The sequence below is a fragment of the Hetaerina americana genome, unplaced genomic scaffold, assembly GCF_022747635.1.
Source record: "Hetaerina americana unplaced genomic scaffold, ioHetAmer1.1.p SCAF_2, whole genome shotgun sequence".
Lineage (NCBI taxonomy): Eukaryota > Metazoa > Arthropoda > Insecta > Odonata > Calopterygidae > Hetaerina > Hetaerina americana.
In genome coordinates this window covers 66,925,941-66,943,936 of record NW_027286763.1, presented here as the reverse complement: position 1 = coordinate 66,943,936, position 17,996 = coordinate 66,925,941, and the positions used below count along the sequence as shown (strand labels likewise).

The window sequence follows — 17,996 nt, the reverse complement described above, 5'->3', positions numbered from 1 at the left end:
AGGAATGCCGCTGGAACAAGTGTATCGACTCACAAGGGTCCTATTTTGAGGAATATTAGCTTAAGATATGTAAAAGTGTAATACATTTTTTTTCCTGAGCTCAGTACACTTATTTTCCGGACGAACCCTGTACATAGCCAGAAGCAACATATTTTGAAATATGCTTTCCTCTCAAGAAATTCATGATATTAAAACCCAGATGAACGTATTTTTGGAACCCTTTACAACCCCCATCCCTTTCCATTGTCACTTGCAGCCTATGTAACGCACCGTCGGGGGGTCCGTTGGGTGGTCTTGCAGTTGCAGGTAAACAACGAACTCGTAGCAGACGCGCGATATGACCGTAACAGTCGATCCACCGCGAAATAATTACTGTAAAGCATCAGAGGGTAGTAACTGCGATTTCCCCGAGGAAATAAAATCGCTCGTGGGTGAAGTTCAAAGTCTCCACACTCCGAATGTCGGCCTAGTGATCTCATTTCCTCGTCGAAGTTGGGTGCGGTATCCGAAAGCGATCGAACCATATCTCCTCCCGCTGCGGGTTGCCCGTCCGTCTATTCAGTATTCCAATTTTCTTCCCCAGACGTTGACCCTTAGGAAACCTGATAGCAACACATTACTAATGTAAGGTATGAGAGTTTGGAAAAACACTGCAGTAGGGAGGGATAGGTGCACTGTATAACGCTGAACGGAGTGGAGAGAGGTTACGTTGAAAAGTATTTCTCAATCATTATTTTATGTATTTTAATTTATACTCTTTGACACCTTAATTTACTCTTTCACAAAAGAGTAATTATCTCGGCTATGACAGGGTATGAAAGAATACTTGAAGAAAGGAAAAAAAAGAAGTTAAGCGGTGATTTCAGGGTAATTGCTGAAAGAGATTATAGGAGAAGTTTGACTTAGTGATAATGGACGGGTTTACTTAGTTTGAAGCGAATAATGCTAATCAGGGTAAAAGGTAAGTAGGCTTAGGAGATCGGGCGAGCCGATCTCGGGGACAACATAGCATTATTATTGGTGAATTCACGCGGCGGTCAGAAGGAACAGCGAGCAAACACCAGGCCCACGAGGGTTTTGGGATCAGGGAAGCTCGGAGCCTCGGACGAAGGGATCGTCAATGAGGTGATATCCCATTCGCGGGGCTTTTGACGACACTCAACGGCATTGGCAAGAGACGGGCACCAGTCTGTGACTACCTCGACGACCCCCTGGGGATTCCCCTGACCGCCCACTTCCCCTATCCGTCTCGGGAAGCGTTCACCGAGGACCCATCGTACTCCGGAATGGGCGATGCAAATGATGAAGAAGAAAGCGTGGAGGAAGAGGTGTCCGGATCGAATGAGAGAGGGTAATGGAGAGAGGGGTGGTTCTAGGGCGAAGGAAATGGGCGGTCGGTGGAGGTCGTCGTATGGGGAGGGGCGGGGACGGTCGGGAAATAATCATATCCTTCTTTCCCCATGGCGTAGAAGACTCGTTTCAGCTGAGGGGGATGAACTGCGCAGCGGGGAGAAGGGGTTAGCTTCAGCGAAGGGTTTGCTACTAGTTCGCTCTGGTCCGTGCTCCCCGGCTGGAAAGGGAAAGCGAAGGAAGGGAATGATTAAACGCTCTTGGGGACAGGGCTCTTTTAAGGAGCGTTGGTGGGTGGTAGTACTCGCAGGTAGGAGGGGAGAAAATGAAAGTGCGGGGAAGGGCGTAGGGGGGGTAGCAAGGTGACCAAGTGAAGGGGACATTCTCGGACGTTGTCGTTATTACGAAAATGCATCACGAGCGAAAGATTTCCGCTGTGGGAATGGCAACCAATTCGAAGAGCTCGTTCAAAGGTTGGCAATCACGTTTAATACACTGCTAAAGGAGATTTCTCTACAGTCGTCATATGATTGTATACTTCATTGCATACATATTTCACGTACAGTTGTATTTCAGTGGAACAAAGTAAGTCGATGAATTATATTGAAAAATAAAATCCTTCGATTCGCAAATTGCAAATAATTCATGATTTACTTAGAACATTAAAATTCTGCTTGAAAATATTACGAATCTCGTTAACTGTCTGGATAAAATGTATGCGGTTTATTTCCTTAATTTAAATACTCTAACGAAATATTTTAATTACTATTCCATATATTTATGATAGGTAAGACCTAGTTGAAGAGTACGGGGCCCAGATAGAATGAAAGTTTTATTTAAAATTGAACAACAAACATTAATACATTCAGGTTTCTACATCTACACAATTCCCCAAATGCCCATGTATAAACTCGATATACTCGTGCAAACAAAAATTAATGAAGAAAAAATTAATAAAATTTAAGTTAAAAAAGGAAAAAGAATCTTAGTCAACTTTTGTATGCGACCTATGGCGCAATAAATAATGACCGAAAGAATTACATAGGTCTCTTTCACTCGTAAATCTGAAGGTCGTGGGTACTGATACTGCAGCGGTAACGGATTATCTGTCGGCACTTAACGGTATTTATTGAAACGTGAATACGATTCGAAATGTACACTATAACATGAAAACTTTCTGCCCAATTACTTTGCCTAAGTTATTTCTAAGAGGAATTCTTATTCATTTAAATCATAATTATAATTTACATCCAAGTGAAAGAGTTAACAAACAACCATGGTCAATAAGAGCCGCTCTAATATGAAACATGACCTTGGAGTGGACAAACATCTCAGGACAAAGCCTACTCAATGACTAACTTCGGAATCTCTTCGGTATTGCAATATTGTTTTTGTCAGCGGATGTTGTTTCATCATTTTTAAACGCGATGCTCTATATTAAACTGAGCATGAACAAAACCATTGCCTCACAAAAGATGACCAATATAATGTGGATAAATCACATAAAGATAAATGATTCCAAGAGTTTTGTACACGTACTGATTAATGTATGAGTGAAGGGATTGGAATGCAAGCGGACTTGAAGAAGAGTTTATTGTAGTGTGGGATATCAGGCTTTGTCCTGCCAGACGAGGCTAAGAAATGTAGAGGCGTACACATTGTGCCCACTCACAACCTACCTTAAACGGTACATTACCAAATTAAATATTTGATATTGGGATGTGGATGATAACAATAAAATAATAGTAATTACTAATTTATGGTGAAGAAAGACCAAAAAGAATAAAATCAACAATTTCTACAACCATCTCGAATAGAGTGCATCAAACAAGGCATAGAGGAGATGCTTCATATTAACGATGTATTTGTTGTAATTTTAATGCTCATGGAATTTCCCTCGCTTGCTTAAAATATCATTCCACAACATGTAACGCATAAAAATTCACACAGCATGCTCGGGAAGATTAAATTAGAGCATCCTCCCCGTTACTTTTCCGTCAAACAAGAATCTGCTCTTTCACTCGTTGAAACTAAACTCGTATCAAAAATATCGGATCAGCTGGACTTATTGAGTGAAAATGTAAATTGTATCTCACCTGAAGCCAGAAAACGACGAAGAACGTTTTCTTCGTGAATCACGATTTCAAGACGGTGTGCGAAAACCTTTCGCCATGGGAATTGAGGAGTAAAGGGCGATCCAGCCTTCGAAGCGAACGAAAGGCAGTGGATCACGTGGAAAGAGGAAAACGAACGCGCGAGGGGAAAAGGTTAAACACAATGACTGCCTGAGATCGGAAAATGAAGGGGGGAAGGGGTGAAGGGAGACTAAGGAACAGATAAGCAGATAGGTCGGAACGGACGGGCACTCTACGGCGGGGAGTAGAGAGTAATCAGACCGCGTTGAGAAACAATCGAAAGTCGCGGAGTTTTGACGAAACGTCCCGAGAAATTATTCTTTGTGACTATGAAGTGGAGAAGGGGGGCGGTGGGAGGAATTTTAGGGAGAGAGAGAATGTGTGAGCATATATGTGTGTGCGTGGGTGGATGCGTGTGGAGACAAGGGAAGAGATGATGGGAGGAGTGGGTGAGGACAGGTTGGTGGGGGAGGGAGAGGAGGAGTGTCGGAGGAAAAATATTGTCAGGATCGTGGAAACTCGCCTATGTGAGAAAAAAAAACTAATGAAACGCTCGTCGGAATGCTCTGCTGACGGGGACAGAAAAAAGAAATCGTGTCGAGTAGCGGGCTCTGCATGGGTGAAAGCGGATGAGATTCGGAAAAGAAGCAAACGGAAAGGCGACGGGGGAAGGAAGTCCAGGTTCCGGTTGATCCCAACGCCGGGGCGTGTGGGATAGTTCGCTCGGGGTCGAAAATCTTGTCTCGGGGTCAAGTGGACCTAAGGAGGGCTCGGGAAGTATACACGTCCGAAAATCTTTTCGGGCACTCGATACCTGTTCCGTTTTGCATGGGTGGGCGGCGGTGGCAGGGAAAAGGAGGGATGCGAGACGAGAAGGGTAGGTAATAACAACGGCGAGGCGCTAGGGCGTGGTGGTCGTGCTGCTCGGCCAAGGCGACGACGAAAGGGGGTGGAGAGGGAGAGCTGTGAGGGGTGGGGGGAGGAGAAGTGAGGACGGGGTAATTTCTGCCGCGAAAACGGAACACAAGACCAAAAACACGAAATTTGCATGGTTAATGCTCTCTCGGTGGAGACGTGCGTAGTTGCCGAAGGGTTTGGGTCGAAGTTGACGTTGGGTTCCGTGAGAACAAGTCGGGAGTTACTTTTATGTTCTTTTTTTTCGTATTTTCCATTTCGGCGCATACCACGTCATAATCAAGAAGGAGAATTTCTTGAAACTCTTGCGAAGTCCTCGCACCCACTTCAACTTCGAGCGCTACGCAATTAGCTCAGCGAATACACCTAATTGCCAAATTTGTATTTGAAAGCGTAGCGCAACGATTTTTTAGTTACTATATGGATTATGATACAATTCATGACTAGATTTTTTTACTCCTAATTATAAGTCAATTAAGAACTACTCTTGCAGAACTTTAAATGTTTTTATCTGGTCAATAGAAATTATAGACTAAAAAAAGAGAAATGTAAGAAATTATAGATAAAAAAAGATCTGGTCAATAGAAATTATAGACTAAAAAAAGAGAGATGTAAGAAATTATAGATAAAAAAAGAATGATGAATGCCGTCAGATACTGAGTTAAGGATCGTTATTTCCTTGTTAGATAGATAAACAATAAAATCGAAACCAAGTGCCCCAAAAAAATTTCTTAAAAACAAAAATGCAAATATTTAGTCAAACCCAAATTTCTTGCATGATGTTTACAGACAATAAAAGGCATATGTGCATGATTACTTTTGTGCGTGTGCTTATATATATATATATATATATATATATATATATTCAAATGAATGTGCAAACCAACATTTCTGCATTTATGGCTTGTGCCCTAACACTCCTGCCACACGCCCTTATGGCGGCTCGGTACAGATCCATTTCCCCGGACAACATAAACCAATATGCGTGTATGTATATTGAAGAGCGCGTTTAGATAACTCTAATATTTTAATAAGAATCCAATTAGTGAATGAGACACGCCTAAAACTCATCTTCTCTACTCGAATAATATCGTCACAGTACCTGATAGGGAAATCAAATATTAATGATGATTAGCCTATGCAAATTTTCCTGAAATTGACTCCCGTGAAATACCATGGTTATAGCATGACGTAAATCGAAAAGAATAACCTAATAATTGCGTGCTATAATGATTTTGGGCCTCTTCCAACCACACCAAAAGAAAGCACGTTTTCCAATTAATATGCCTTAATTGCCCCTAAGCCATCGAAATTATCCCCCATCCCGGAAAATAGATGGCTTATTATCCTTGGAAAATCAAAAGTAAAAGTCGTTGAAATTGGCGACAAAGTATCCGGATTGGAGTCACGGCACCTCGAGGTGAGAGTAATATAATCTGCATTAGCCTGAAAGGAAAGCGAAGCGATTTAGCGAAGTGCTCCCTGCATCACGGGAGGTGATCGCGTCTCGGGCGTATCCGTGCCCCTTTGAGCCCCTTCGTGAAGGCTGTATCGGTGCACGGGCAAGGGAGGAGAAGGGGTGGCGGATAGTCAGGAAGGCTGTGAAGGATAGGTGGGCGGAGAGGGCGGGGTGGGTGGGGGACTTTAAGAGGCGAAGCGAGAGGCGGGGAGGGTGTGGAGAGGAGTGGGGGTGTGGGAACACGGGTGGGGGCGGATGGGAAGGAGCGTAGGCTTATACAATCCCCCACTCCCGTTTCCTGCCATTTTCTTTCCTCCCTACATCTACCCCCTCCCACGGAGGGACCCATAGGGAAGTATCTATATATATATAAAGGGAGAGAGTTATTATGCCCCTAGCTCCAATTCCCATTTGAAATTCAAGCTCTCCGCACGGGGATAGGAGGTGCGCTCGCTGAATGGTTTAACGCTCTTGACACCGCTCCACATACCCACTGGTTACCATGGCAAACACGGTGAGTGACCTGCCACCCGCAGTACTTTTCGATACCCTGTGATTGATTAGTTTTCCACGACAGGCGCCCCTGCACCAAAGGAGAGATTTATGGTTTTTAGAACACGTTGCTAAAACGTGAGGGTTTTGTGCAGTGCTCATTTTGTGGATATCATCGCCTATTTATTTCATGCCACGGATTTAGGATCTCTATCGCATTGTGCCGGAGTAGAGAGGGAATTTGTGCATTTCCTTCATTTTCAGATGGTATTTGAATAGTTCTCAATTTTTGCGTGAAAGGTTTATTCTTAGATTTCCCAAGCTAAAATAACAACTTCTTATTTGATTTTAAATTTTAGGAAAAATTTTATCAAAAAATAGTGATATCCATGCAGATGGGAATAAGGATCTTTATTAATTTTAATAAAAGAATTCAATAATTTTCCACAAGTTTCAATCACTTCAAAGTTGCGTTTGAACTCATGAGAGGTGAATTAAAAGCCAATTGGGAAATTAAAAGCGTGCTTGCATCAATAATACTCATTTTTTTCAATTTCCAGGGTCAAGTTCTGGTCTTTTTAGGGTTCCAATTTTAGTTTAGATAAGCAATTCAAGTTACAGTATGAGAGTGCATTTTGGCGTACTTACTTCGATCCATCACCAATATGGAATTTCAACGCTAATTCCATATTTACTTATGTTTAAATTTTAAGTATTGGTATGCAAATTATTTGTACGCATTCAAGAAACTTGATAACATTCGAATAGAAATTATAGATTCGAACGTCTTTTGTAAAAGCGATATCAGATCATCAGAGATATTATTAGGTTTGAAACATATCTTGCACCAAGGAGTATTAAAAAATCGAAATAACTGCCCAAAGATTTTTATGAGATAATTTTATGATTACAACAAGCAATAAACAAAATATTGTGGCGAATTATATTTCTTATGCTTGTGAATTTCTTCATGCCAATGTAGGATTTCCGGAAATACGTCTAATTTAGCACCCTTTAATCTTTAACGAATTGTTTAACCTTAAAGTGTGACAAAAAAATTTATTACGAAAAGGCAAAAAATTGAATGTTAGACACAAATTTCACGAATGTGAATTAACGTCCCTTCTGGTAACTTTCGCTTTCCACCCCCTTCCAATTTCACGCATCAGTGGGAAAGAATTCGTTTTGTAATTCGAAAGGAGGTGAGCGGAAAGTGAATGGGTCATGTCCTTCTCCGCGATTCCCTCGACCTAAGCCACCACCCTTATGCTCAATTCCTACATTTTAAGGTCATTATCATTATCACATTATCATGCTATTATCACTAAAATCATGCGGCATACAAGTTGAAGAATATCGGCCCGATATAAATATCAGTAAAATAAATGTATGTCCCTTTTTACGTTTTCCACCTCCACTTCCGTCAAAATAATCCTTTTCTTTTAGTACGGATGAGTTTTTCAAAGTGTCACCGAAACAAATATTTCAACTACAATTAATCACTAACAGTAAAATAATATTGGCTAAAAAGCAATTAATATTGGAAATTTTAATTCTTATTAAATAATAATACCATGGTTAAAATATCGTAAATGTTAATGGTTCAAAATTACATGTGTTTTAAATCATACATGTTAACGTAAAAAAATGATAAACAAATTCATATTAGTAACTCAGGTGTAAATAATTTGTTAACAGGTATCCATAGGTAATTCTGCTATGAGCGAGGTCAGAGTCTGCTGAATGTTAAAAATAAAAATATCTAAGAAATACGAGAAAATAATAGAAAATAAGATAAACTTAGCATTACTAATTTTATTATTAAAATCAGATGACCATACTCGTAGAAAATATTGTTCCCCACTTTAGAAGCCCAACTCAATTGAAAAATGACCATTGGTTTTTGACAAACACTTGAGAGGTAAAAATAATTGAAGTTTCACGGACAGAAGAAATATTGAAAATTTAGAAATAAAGATCAAAGATAGTTTATCAAATTTAACATAGACTCTTTAAGAAAGGCTATCATGGAGGCAAGTTGAATAAATACCCTATGTTTACAGGTAAACCACAGTCTTTTAGGGGTGAAGGTAGAGTAATTCGGGGTTACTGGCTATACCGTGGAAGTCCCCGAAGAATCGAATTGATCTCTGGCTGCGAAAGGATCAATGCCAAAAATTCTCTGAATTCATAAGGGTAACCTTAGCATTATTAGCATTGAAATAATCTGACGGGAAATGTAATAAGACAGTCAATGACAAAATTTCAAGGCCTGTAGGATCATACGATGTGTACATAAAACATAAAGATCATTTACGACCATCTTGATTGTGAGGCATAATTTATGGATTTCTCCATTTTGATTACTCGCAAAAATAGAGAATATTGTGTAGAAATTCAAAACAAAATATTAAACATTTGGAAATTAAATTAACTCTCTTACCTAGCAAGTTAAAAAAAAATTAAACTTGGAAAGGTTGAATGCAATCTCATAAAAATTGAGGATATTTTTGTGAATTCTTTTCCCAAGCATCCATTTTTTAATTATTTATTTCATTCTAATTGCAAGAGATAATAATTTACTATAATGAGATGAGTATTATTATAAATAATGATGCATTTTCATATGTATTCTTCGTATTTATAAACATAATTATTGATTTCTTCTTTCAAACAGTCGAGAGCCTTCGCATGGTCACTTCTAGTATGTTTCCTGCTGCAATATGCAAGCGCAGCAAAGGCTGTCCAGAAAATTCGACTAGAGGATATTGAGGATGACAACAACAGGGGAGCCCAGGAAGCGAAGAATGCGGCAGTTACGGCGGCAGCCAAACAGCCCGTAGTTCAACAGGAGGGTGGCTTTATACCCCAGCAGTACTATTTACAACCTCAAGGAATCCCAAGCTATCACCCTCAAATTCAAGGAGCCGCTCCGCAGCCCCAGTACTACCTGGGCCAGCGTGAGCAGATTGCTCTCTTCGAAGCCCTGGGGCAGCAGCAGGCTCAATTTGGAGGGGCGCCCTTCGCCCACGGTATCTATGGACCTGCACAAGGTCAAGGAATTCCCGTTCAGTACAGCATCGGCGTTTTGGGACAAGGGGCGGAAGGAATACCGTCCCAAGTCGCCCAGCCTGCGGCCTATTCACTACCGGCCGCACCAGCTATTCCACCGCAGCACAGAGCTGCGGCTGTTAAGATTCCAGCCCAATCAACGCCAGCACCACAGATCCAATACCATCAAATCCAAGCTCAGCCTGCCCTGGAAAAATCACCCGCCCCGCAAAACAGTTTACAGCAACAGTTGCAACAACAACTTCAACAGCAGTTGATAACCCATTCTTTCCTACCACAGCAGCAACAGGCAGCCCAAGCAGTGGCACAGGCTCAGTTGCCGCCTAAACAACAGCAGCGAGTGTACTCGGCAGCGCAGGTTGCCCCACAGGTCCCTCAGTACTCTCCTCAGCAACAGTTTTATCAGATACCGCAGTATCTCCAGCAGGTCTCTCCACAGCCCCAGTACCCCCAGCAAATCGTTCAGCAGGCCCGAATCCCCCAACAATACCTTGCTCAACAACAGTCGTTGCAGTTCGCCCACCAGCTGCCCCAACAGCCCCAATACATCCCACAGATCTCTCCCGAGCAGCTTCAACAGCTCTTCCAGCAGCAGTACCCACAGCACGCGGCTCAGGCTCAGGCCTTACAGGAGAATCCCAAGACGGTGCAAATCCAGCAGGCACCGAAGTTAGCCCAGAGGCGACCAGCCGTCCAGCGCTACGTTCCGGAGCCCAAGCAACAGCTAGCTTCATCGGAGCCATTCAAACCGTCGCGCCCCATTTTCCAGCAGCCATTCCTCTACCCCGAGGTGGAAGCTCCTCAGAGGGTCGCCCTTCAAGCCCTGCCCGAGGGGGGGCAAGTCATCTACGGCTTCGGTGGGGTGCAAAACCAGTTCGACTCAGGGAAGTTATCAGCGGTCGATTTGAAGAGGGTGAGGGTTAGAGGTAGCAGGCTGCCGGCTAGGGGACAGGCGGGGCCGGCCTTCGAGAAAGGAAGTTACACGCCCTCCTAAGGGAGAGGGAGAGACAGATTTCGCTATCCCGAGGGAACTTTCATTTTTCTCCCAGGCCGGAACAAGAGAACGAAAGCTGCCCCGCGGAGGAGGGGGAGAAGTGAGGGAGGAGCGGGAAGGAGAGCAGCCTACGGAATGATGGCCGGGCGGAGACTTTCCATTAGATTCATTGAAACGAAGGGAGCATCTATTTCTTATGCTCCGAGGTCATTGCCACATCCTCTCATTCTTTTTCGGCAAATCATTTAGCAAAAATATTCGCCATTCATGTGTGTGTTTGAGATACATATTGTTGCTAATTTTAATATATTTTATATATTTTGTAACTAAATATGCTTTGTATTAATGTGAAAAATATCCCATCCTTTCGTCCAAAAGCAGATGAAGAAGAACGTTTTTTTTTTCAACTTCATAATTGATCAAAACGATTTTATTTTTTAATTCCCCGCCCTCACACGACAGGTTTTATGATTTTGTCTTTGTCAAGGCAATCGCATTTAAATTGCGCGATTATGTTAAAAACTAATATTGTTTACGTAGCCTATTCATAAATATCATCACAGATATATGCACACATTATTAATCATTGAAATAATATTGAATGCCAGTGTTTTTTTCAGTTAGCATTCGTCAGAAACGATCATGTTAGCTATTTTATTAATATTCCCTTATGAAATACAGCTCCAATCGCCTTTCTTGACAGTTTCATCTTTTACATGCAGAGTTAACTAGTAAGAATATTGATTGCTCACCTTCTTTCTTTCAGCAGATTAACATAACATGCTTATGAGGACAGTTATCCCTTCAAAATGTAGATACAACGATCGAAATTCTTAAATACATGGAGCATTCGATTCATTCACCAACAATTGGAGGTTACAATTCACTTTAATTACTATGAACTTTGATTTTTAAAGTACCTATTATGTTAACACCAGAAAAACGTTCACGAGATCAAATAGACGATATTCGTTTTATTTCAAAGGCATTAAAAAATTATTTACTAAAAAAGTCTCTGATAACCCTGAAACTGTTTTTTGACTTCGGATTAGAATATAATTACTCCGTGACTCGTTTTATATTTTCTTGAAAAGGTTCTCGTTCCGGATTTTCTATACGCTTCTACAATTTTAATAGTTTTAAGGCCGATATTGCCTATTATGCCAATTGGAAATCGAACCTATTCAGGATATAAGGTGCAAATATTGATGAAATTTACACACTTCAATGCTCAATTGTGTGAGTTGTACGATAATTCGTATCATATTTAACTTTCCAAATCCACAGATGTATTCAAAACAGAAGTTCTCTCATTTCATTTTCTTGAATTGCTTATATCAATTTTTGCCCCCCGACATGCGCCTTCAATGACAGAAACTATTCTCAAAGGCCTCCAGTTCGACATCTATTCAATTTTACCAAATTCGGGAATGGAGCAGTTAAATTTTTTAAATCAAAAACCAAAAAGCATATTCTGGCGGTTATAAATTAATGAGAAAAGCATAATATACTATATATCAGCATTTTAATCTCATACCGATAAGCCTTTTGATATTCATCATGTGAAATAGAAAAATATAATCCCATTATAAATTAGTCGATTAATAATTATGAATTATGGAAAATCTATATTAATAACTTCTTCTACTGATATTAGTCAGAAGATCGTATTCATTATTTTTCGCACAGTGAATAGGCGATGTGACAGCTCTTGAATGAATTTAAAATGGGATCGAAATGGAAACGTAACTAAAGAAGAAGCATTAGTTAAATTTAATGTATTTTCTAAAACAAACTTTATCAGAATTATTTAAACACCTGTTAGTGTAACAAGTTTAGTACCATCATTTCTCACAAAATTTGCACATTCTTTGCTTGGAAAGTAATTTTGTGCGCATGGAACAGCTGTAGTTATTTGATAGGAATGATAGGCATATAGCTAAATGCAGAGAAAGCAAGGACTGACGTTGCCGTAAATAAATTTTAAGGTAGGGCTTAGATTAATTATCCTCTTCAATAGAAAGTACTCTGAGCTAAAGCTTTAGCCATACGACAACCGCGTAGTAACCGGAGTGAAAGCAAAGATTTACTACATATCCTGTAGCCCTTTGGGAAGGATTAAATACAATATCCTACCCTAAATATTCCGAATAAGTCCTACATAGACCAAGGTAAGAATATTAATCACTCAACAGCCATTTAGGCACATACTTTCTTCTAGACACATCGAAAGATTTAACCGGTGGTTTTGAAATACAAGTCGATCAAGACAACTAGAAAAAGAGGATGCCTAATATGATTTAACATTTATTAAGTTAAGGATAGAAACTATTTTCAGTTCGGTTTTAAAGTTGAGAATATATCATTCAGGGATATCTATATTTTTACACTCAATGAAATATGATTTGGAAACATGCTACATTAATTAGAAGCATTAATGACGAACAGAATGAAGTCAAAGGCCACTTTTCACATTCTTATTTCTTGGTTACACCTGTGCCTACAGGTTTACCTGTACATTTAGATCAACGGCATTTGTCAGTAGTAACATAATAGTACTCTTTACTCGTCTCCTGAAAGACGAAAAAGAACTTGAACTCTTATAAGTGCCCCAGCTTGATCTATAAAATAGATTTAAACCTCATTTCCTCCCTGTAACTAAAACTTCCATATCTTATTAAATTTTTCTAGGATTAAAGTGAATTCAATTTTTCGAGCATTCTGATATATACATAAAATATAAAATACCACAGTAGCATCTCAAAATTTTGCATATTGAGATATGACAAGTGTCATTCATTTAATGAAACCTTGAGCGTTAAATTATGTTTCATAACTCCACGGGATTTTATCACTGCATTGGTATTTTTTAGAACCCACTATATCCAAAATAAGGAATAGGTTAATACCTTGTCAGAAGGATGTATAATCTTATCACGGTATTTACTCCTTTAGTTAAGGATAGGTATACTTTTAATATTCCCTTTTACTATTTTATTCAATAACTCTTCAGTTACTATGCAATTTAGTAGTCAGAATTTTACGTTTTTCTACAAAAAGTAAATACCGAGGGTAATGAGCGTAGGAGGTAGGCATTATAGCCCTCCAATCTGCCCTTTCATAATCTCGTTCCCATTTCCCGATTAAGCAATGCTCAGTCATTCGAAACACTGTTCCAGAAGTCTCAAGAAAGAATGCATAATGACTCATTAAAGAGTAAAACAGAAACTTTGCATATCCACATCATTGATAAAGTTAGTAGAAGCCATTCATGCATGTAAAAGAGCAGGAACAGTAGGTCCTGTTTCTTGACTTGCCTGTCGATTGAAAGGCGCCTGGTTAATGAACTGTGCCAAGACATATTTTCATGGCGTAAGTAGGTATACTTTTCTAAAAATATATTTAGAATTACTCTTAATAATCTTTAAATCATGAATTGATGAGAGAAACTAAAATGCTAATGCGGTTTGGAGGGCTGCTTTGAAGAACAAGGTCGCCAATTCCCTTCACCCTCGGCAAAAACATCTCCAGACGACATAAAGTCACGACTCAGTGAAGCAGATCTGGAAAAGACGCCTTCACTTGTATATCCTTCCAGTTGATACCTTAAAAGCTGGAATTTTGAATAATAATATATGAAAAGCATGTACCTGCATGAAAAATTATTTCCTATAAAAACGATCAGCTTTATGGTGCATGAGAGAAAATGACAATATGCTCTATAATAGCAACTGAAACTTCAAAGGGATATAATTTTCAAATGTACGATATTACGAATAAGCATCGAATACATTCACATCAATTTCAAGGCAAGTAGGATTTTAAACAGGCGAAGGTAAAGATAGTAGTAGATTAGAATGCTGAATAAAATCTGGAAACTAGAAAATCTCCAACAAATATGGCAATAGATTTGCAAAATTCTTGAGATTTTTTATTCTAGGATGTAAAAATTATTTAAATATTGCCGAGCGTGAATAATACTCGAATAGTTACGGACTTTAACCACGTAGGTCGCGTTTTAATTTGAATCGGTACACATGTGGGAATCGTTAGCGGTTATAGGTATGAAAGTGCAATCCATCTCAATTTAAAATTTTTAGAATTGAGTCTAAAAAGTTATCGGAGGTAATTATTTCAATTTGTATGATAATTTAGTAGGTGCAATTTGCTAAACATGGTCGCGCTTACGCCTGATACAAAACAATAAGAACCAAGCGTAAATGTACCTTCTTCATTCAAATTTACTATTTCCTCCTAAAATATCTGCTATGTTATCTCTAATTGAAGTTAAGCTGCAAGGTTAAAGTGCAAGAATTCAGCAAAATGAATTCCCATTTAAGAGGAAATTTTATATTCTTTAGTACATAAACAGTAACAAAATTTTACTTTTAACAATAAGTTCAGATTAAAAAAGATTAACCCATGTGATGCCGGAAAAAAGGGAAAGTGAGAGGATAACGGTTTTCAAATCAAACTTGGAATAATATATAAAAGATCGAAATACATTATAGAGCGATAAAAATTTTAATACATAATAGAATTTGTTATTTTTTCACCGCATTCAAGCTTTGCTTTCAAAGAAGTTGAAAATAAAACTTAAGAAGTTATATCCTCCCAGAAAGACCTAAAGAAATGCACTTATCGTTTTGTCAACATTACTTTGAGGTTGACGTTGATTTATACGATGAAAAACATTAAATTCAAAATATCCTACTCACTCTAGAAATAAGAAAACATTGTTAATTTTACAAAATGTTGGAAAATTTATAAGTCACGCAGAGTTCGTTTCATAGGCTAGAATCATTGATTGACGTTTACACATCTCTTATAAAAATAATTTAAAACTAAAAAATGACTACGTAAAGAGTACCTGCTGATGTTCGGTGCTATTTTAAATTATTTTTTTGGCCTCATATTTGACCCAATGCTTATGTAACTCAGCGCATGTAAATGATCAACGCCTATTAAGGCAATCTTAACCTTAGAGAAAGGACGAGCAATTTTGAAATGATTTTTATATGAATGTTTCTTCAAAAATGATTTATTTCCATTCATTGAACAAGAAAGAAATTTTAATTATATTATATATCCCCGTTCGCTTCTGTTATACATTTACGTGTACATTTTCCTCGCATAAATACCCTTCTTTAGCCAAATAAGCAGCCCTATAAATTTATAAGCAAACTTCACTGATTGCAATCGTTAGAAAGTTATCTCCATGAGATTATATGGCATATCCTCACTTTTTTGAATGACAAGATATGTGCCGAATCCATACAAAAATTATTTAGAGACCTAGCATAATTGTAACAATTGAAATCTATTTTCCCTCCCACAACCTGGTCTGAAAGATAATGAAGAGAACTTTTTTAAATTTTCGCAGCAGGCCTGCGATGTATGAATAAACGGAACGAAATAGATCGCTCTCAGTCAAAAATCGGGCTCTCTTTAAACTAATGATGGCTTCAACGGCTACGGTGTTGTTCCAATTTAAGATTGGTGAAATTGTTAGTGTTTGGTGGTGGAACGTACTTCCAGAGCACGATCTGCTTCCTTCACCTACTGTCTCATCAATCACACGAAAACGATGGCTACGTCCAGATAACCGTTAGTGGTTCGTGAGATCATAAACCTAGAAAACTACTCAGCGTTCATCTACCTGATTAGTAAATTTATTGAGGTTTTTTAACTGACCACCATCGGAGTTAATGCGCACACATAAAGATTTTTAATACAGCAAGGTTAGACGGGAGAGAGTTGCAGCGTCGTGAGAGTAAACTATTTTCACTTAGAGACGAGAAATATAGGGAAAGCTTTTTCCATAATTACGCCCTGTAACCGGTCGGATTATGCTAATGAAGAATTCCTTTAACATCGCATTAGGTGGTTGAAAAATTCTAACGATTAATCAGGAATTAGTCACTGAATGAACGTTTTTAAGTCAATATTTGAGAAATTAAAATATGAACCAATTAAAATTAATTAGGACAATTTCTGAACAGTCAATTACCAATGAGATTCAATTCCAATAATGAGTGAAATATATGTTTGTTTACCTTAAGGTGAGTAGAATGTACGAATGAAAGCACAAAAACATCCTCTTTTATATTACTATCTTCAGCAATGCGCCTTCAGATACGTTGTATTTCAGTTAAAACAAATCCTCTTAGGCACACTTGAATGTTTTTGAACATGAAATAATATAAAGTGGCAATAAAAGAAGCACATATGGCAGTAGTGCCAAAAGAAGCTATGGTACAATGTATTTTGAGAGAAAATACTTAAGGTTATTGATAATAGTCGACATGGCTACCTTTACGATCAAATAATTCCTACAGCCAATTATACTACGAAAGAGTATTCAAGGAAGATTAAAGTTTGGCACTTTTAAAGGTATTGTTACCAACACTGGAATATAGGTCGAGGAAGCGCAAATGATGATGATAAATTATTCCTTAGCGGCGGATTGATTTCCCATAGAGGTTTTTGAAACTGATCACAGTTCATGAATAGTCTAAAGACCAAAGATTTTTAAAATTATATAAAATATTCATTAAATTAAGCATAGTTGTGGGGGGGATATGTAAAATTTTCTCTAGTTGTAATTTCTCCGTATATTTTTCGGATGAAAATGTTAATGGGTTTTATTTAAATATTTATTGAACTGGCTCCCTATTATTCTCATTATTTTTACAGAAAAAAATAAACATTATTCTCGCGCAGGCTGGGAGATACAAAGGAATATGTATTCTAAGCGTAAATATAGGCAGAGGTATTTTGAGAGCGTACTGTACTCACCGGCTGGAGAATTGCACAGCACCAGGTGGCTGCAATGATAACGGATTCCACCTAAAAAGAACAAATTGACGGTCAATGAAATAAACCAACCATGCTAATTGTCAATAAAATTACGCCCACTCAGTCCCATTTAAAGTATTCAACCATTAAAATTTTAAATTCTGATGAAATCCATGACCAACGAGTCGTTCTCCCGCGGCGCTCGACCACTATCCGTCTGCTCGGCTCGTAGATCTCCGCCGTAATCAAGAGCATCTAAGTCGAGTCGGAACAATAGATTTTCCCATCCTCCGCATTCCCTGACGCGCAGAAGATCGAGCAGACGTTGAAGAAACTATCCGAAAAAATGCTCTCACGATGCACACAGGGAAAAACTGGAAAGCAGGCAAGGTCCATTAAAATAGCACATTCCTCCGTGTGGGGGGAGGAAAGAGAGGGGTTACGAAACTATGCCCATTCCGTTAGGAAGCCGACAGACCAAATGAGTGAGGAATGATGAGATTTCGGAATTGAGGAAGTATGACTGCTTGCTCTTGGTCAACGCTTCGTTGATTCTCCGTATTGCGAGTCGCCCCTGTTTGTTTCCAAAGCGTTCGCGAATCAACGAAAGGGGGTGGGAACGAATCATGCGAGGAGTAGCCTCACCCAACTGAACGAGGAGATGAAAACTTCGGGGTGAAAGACTTGCTCTCTCTTGCTTTTTTATTACAATCTCCGCACTTACGGCTGGAGTTCGGGGTCAAGAAGGTTAAGGTAAGCAGGCCATAGATGTCGCAATGTC

The 17,996-nt window shown here is 39.0% G+C and overlaps 1 protein-coding gene across 1 annotated transcript; it reads left to right on the top strand.

The window, feature by feature from the left end:
* The first annotated feature begins 6,361 nt into the window (after positions 1–6,361).
* LOC139688132 (uncharacterized) lies at positions 6,362–10,417 on the top strand. Its single transcript, XM_071585560.1, has 2 exons — positions 6,362–6,373; positions 9,029–10,417. Exons 1-2 carry the CDS (start codon positions 6,362–6,364, stop codon positions 10,415–10,417), a joined length of 1,401 nt encoding a protein of 466 aa, XP_071441661.1.
* The last annotated feature ends 7,579 nt before the right edge of the window (positions 10,418–17,996 follow it).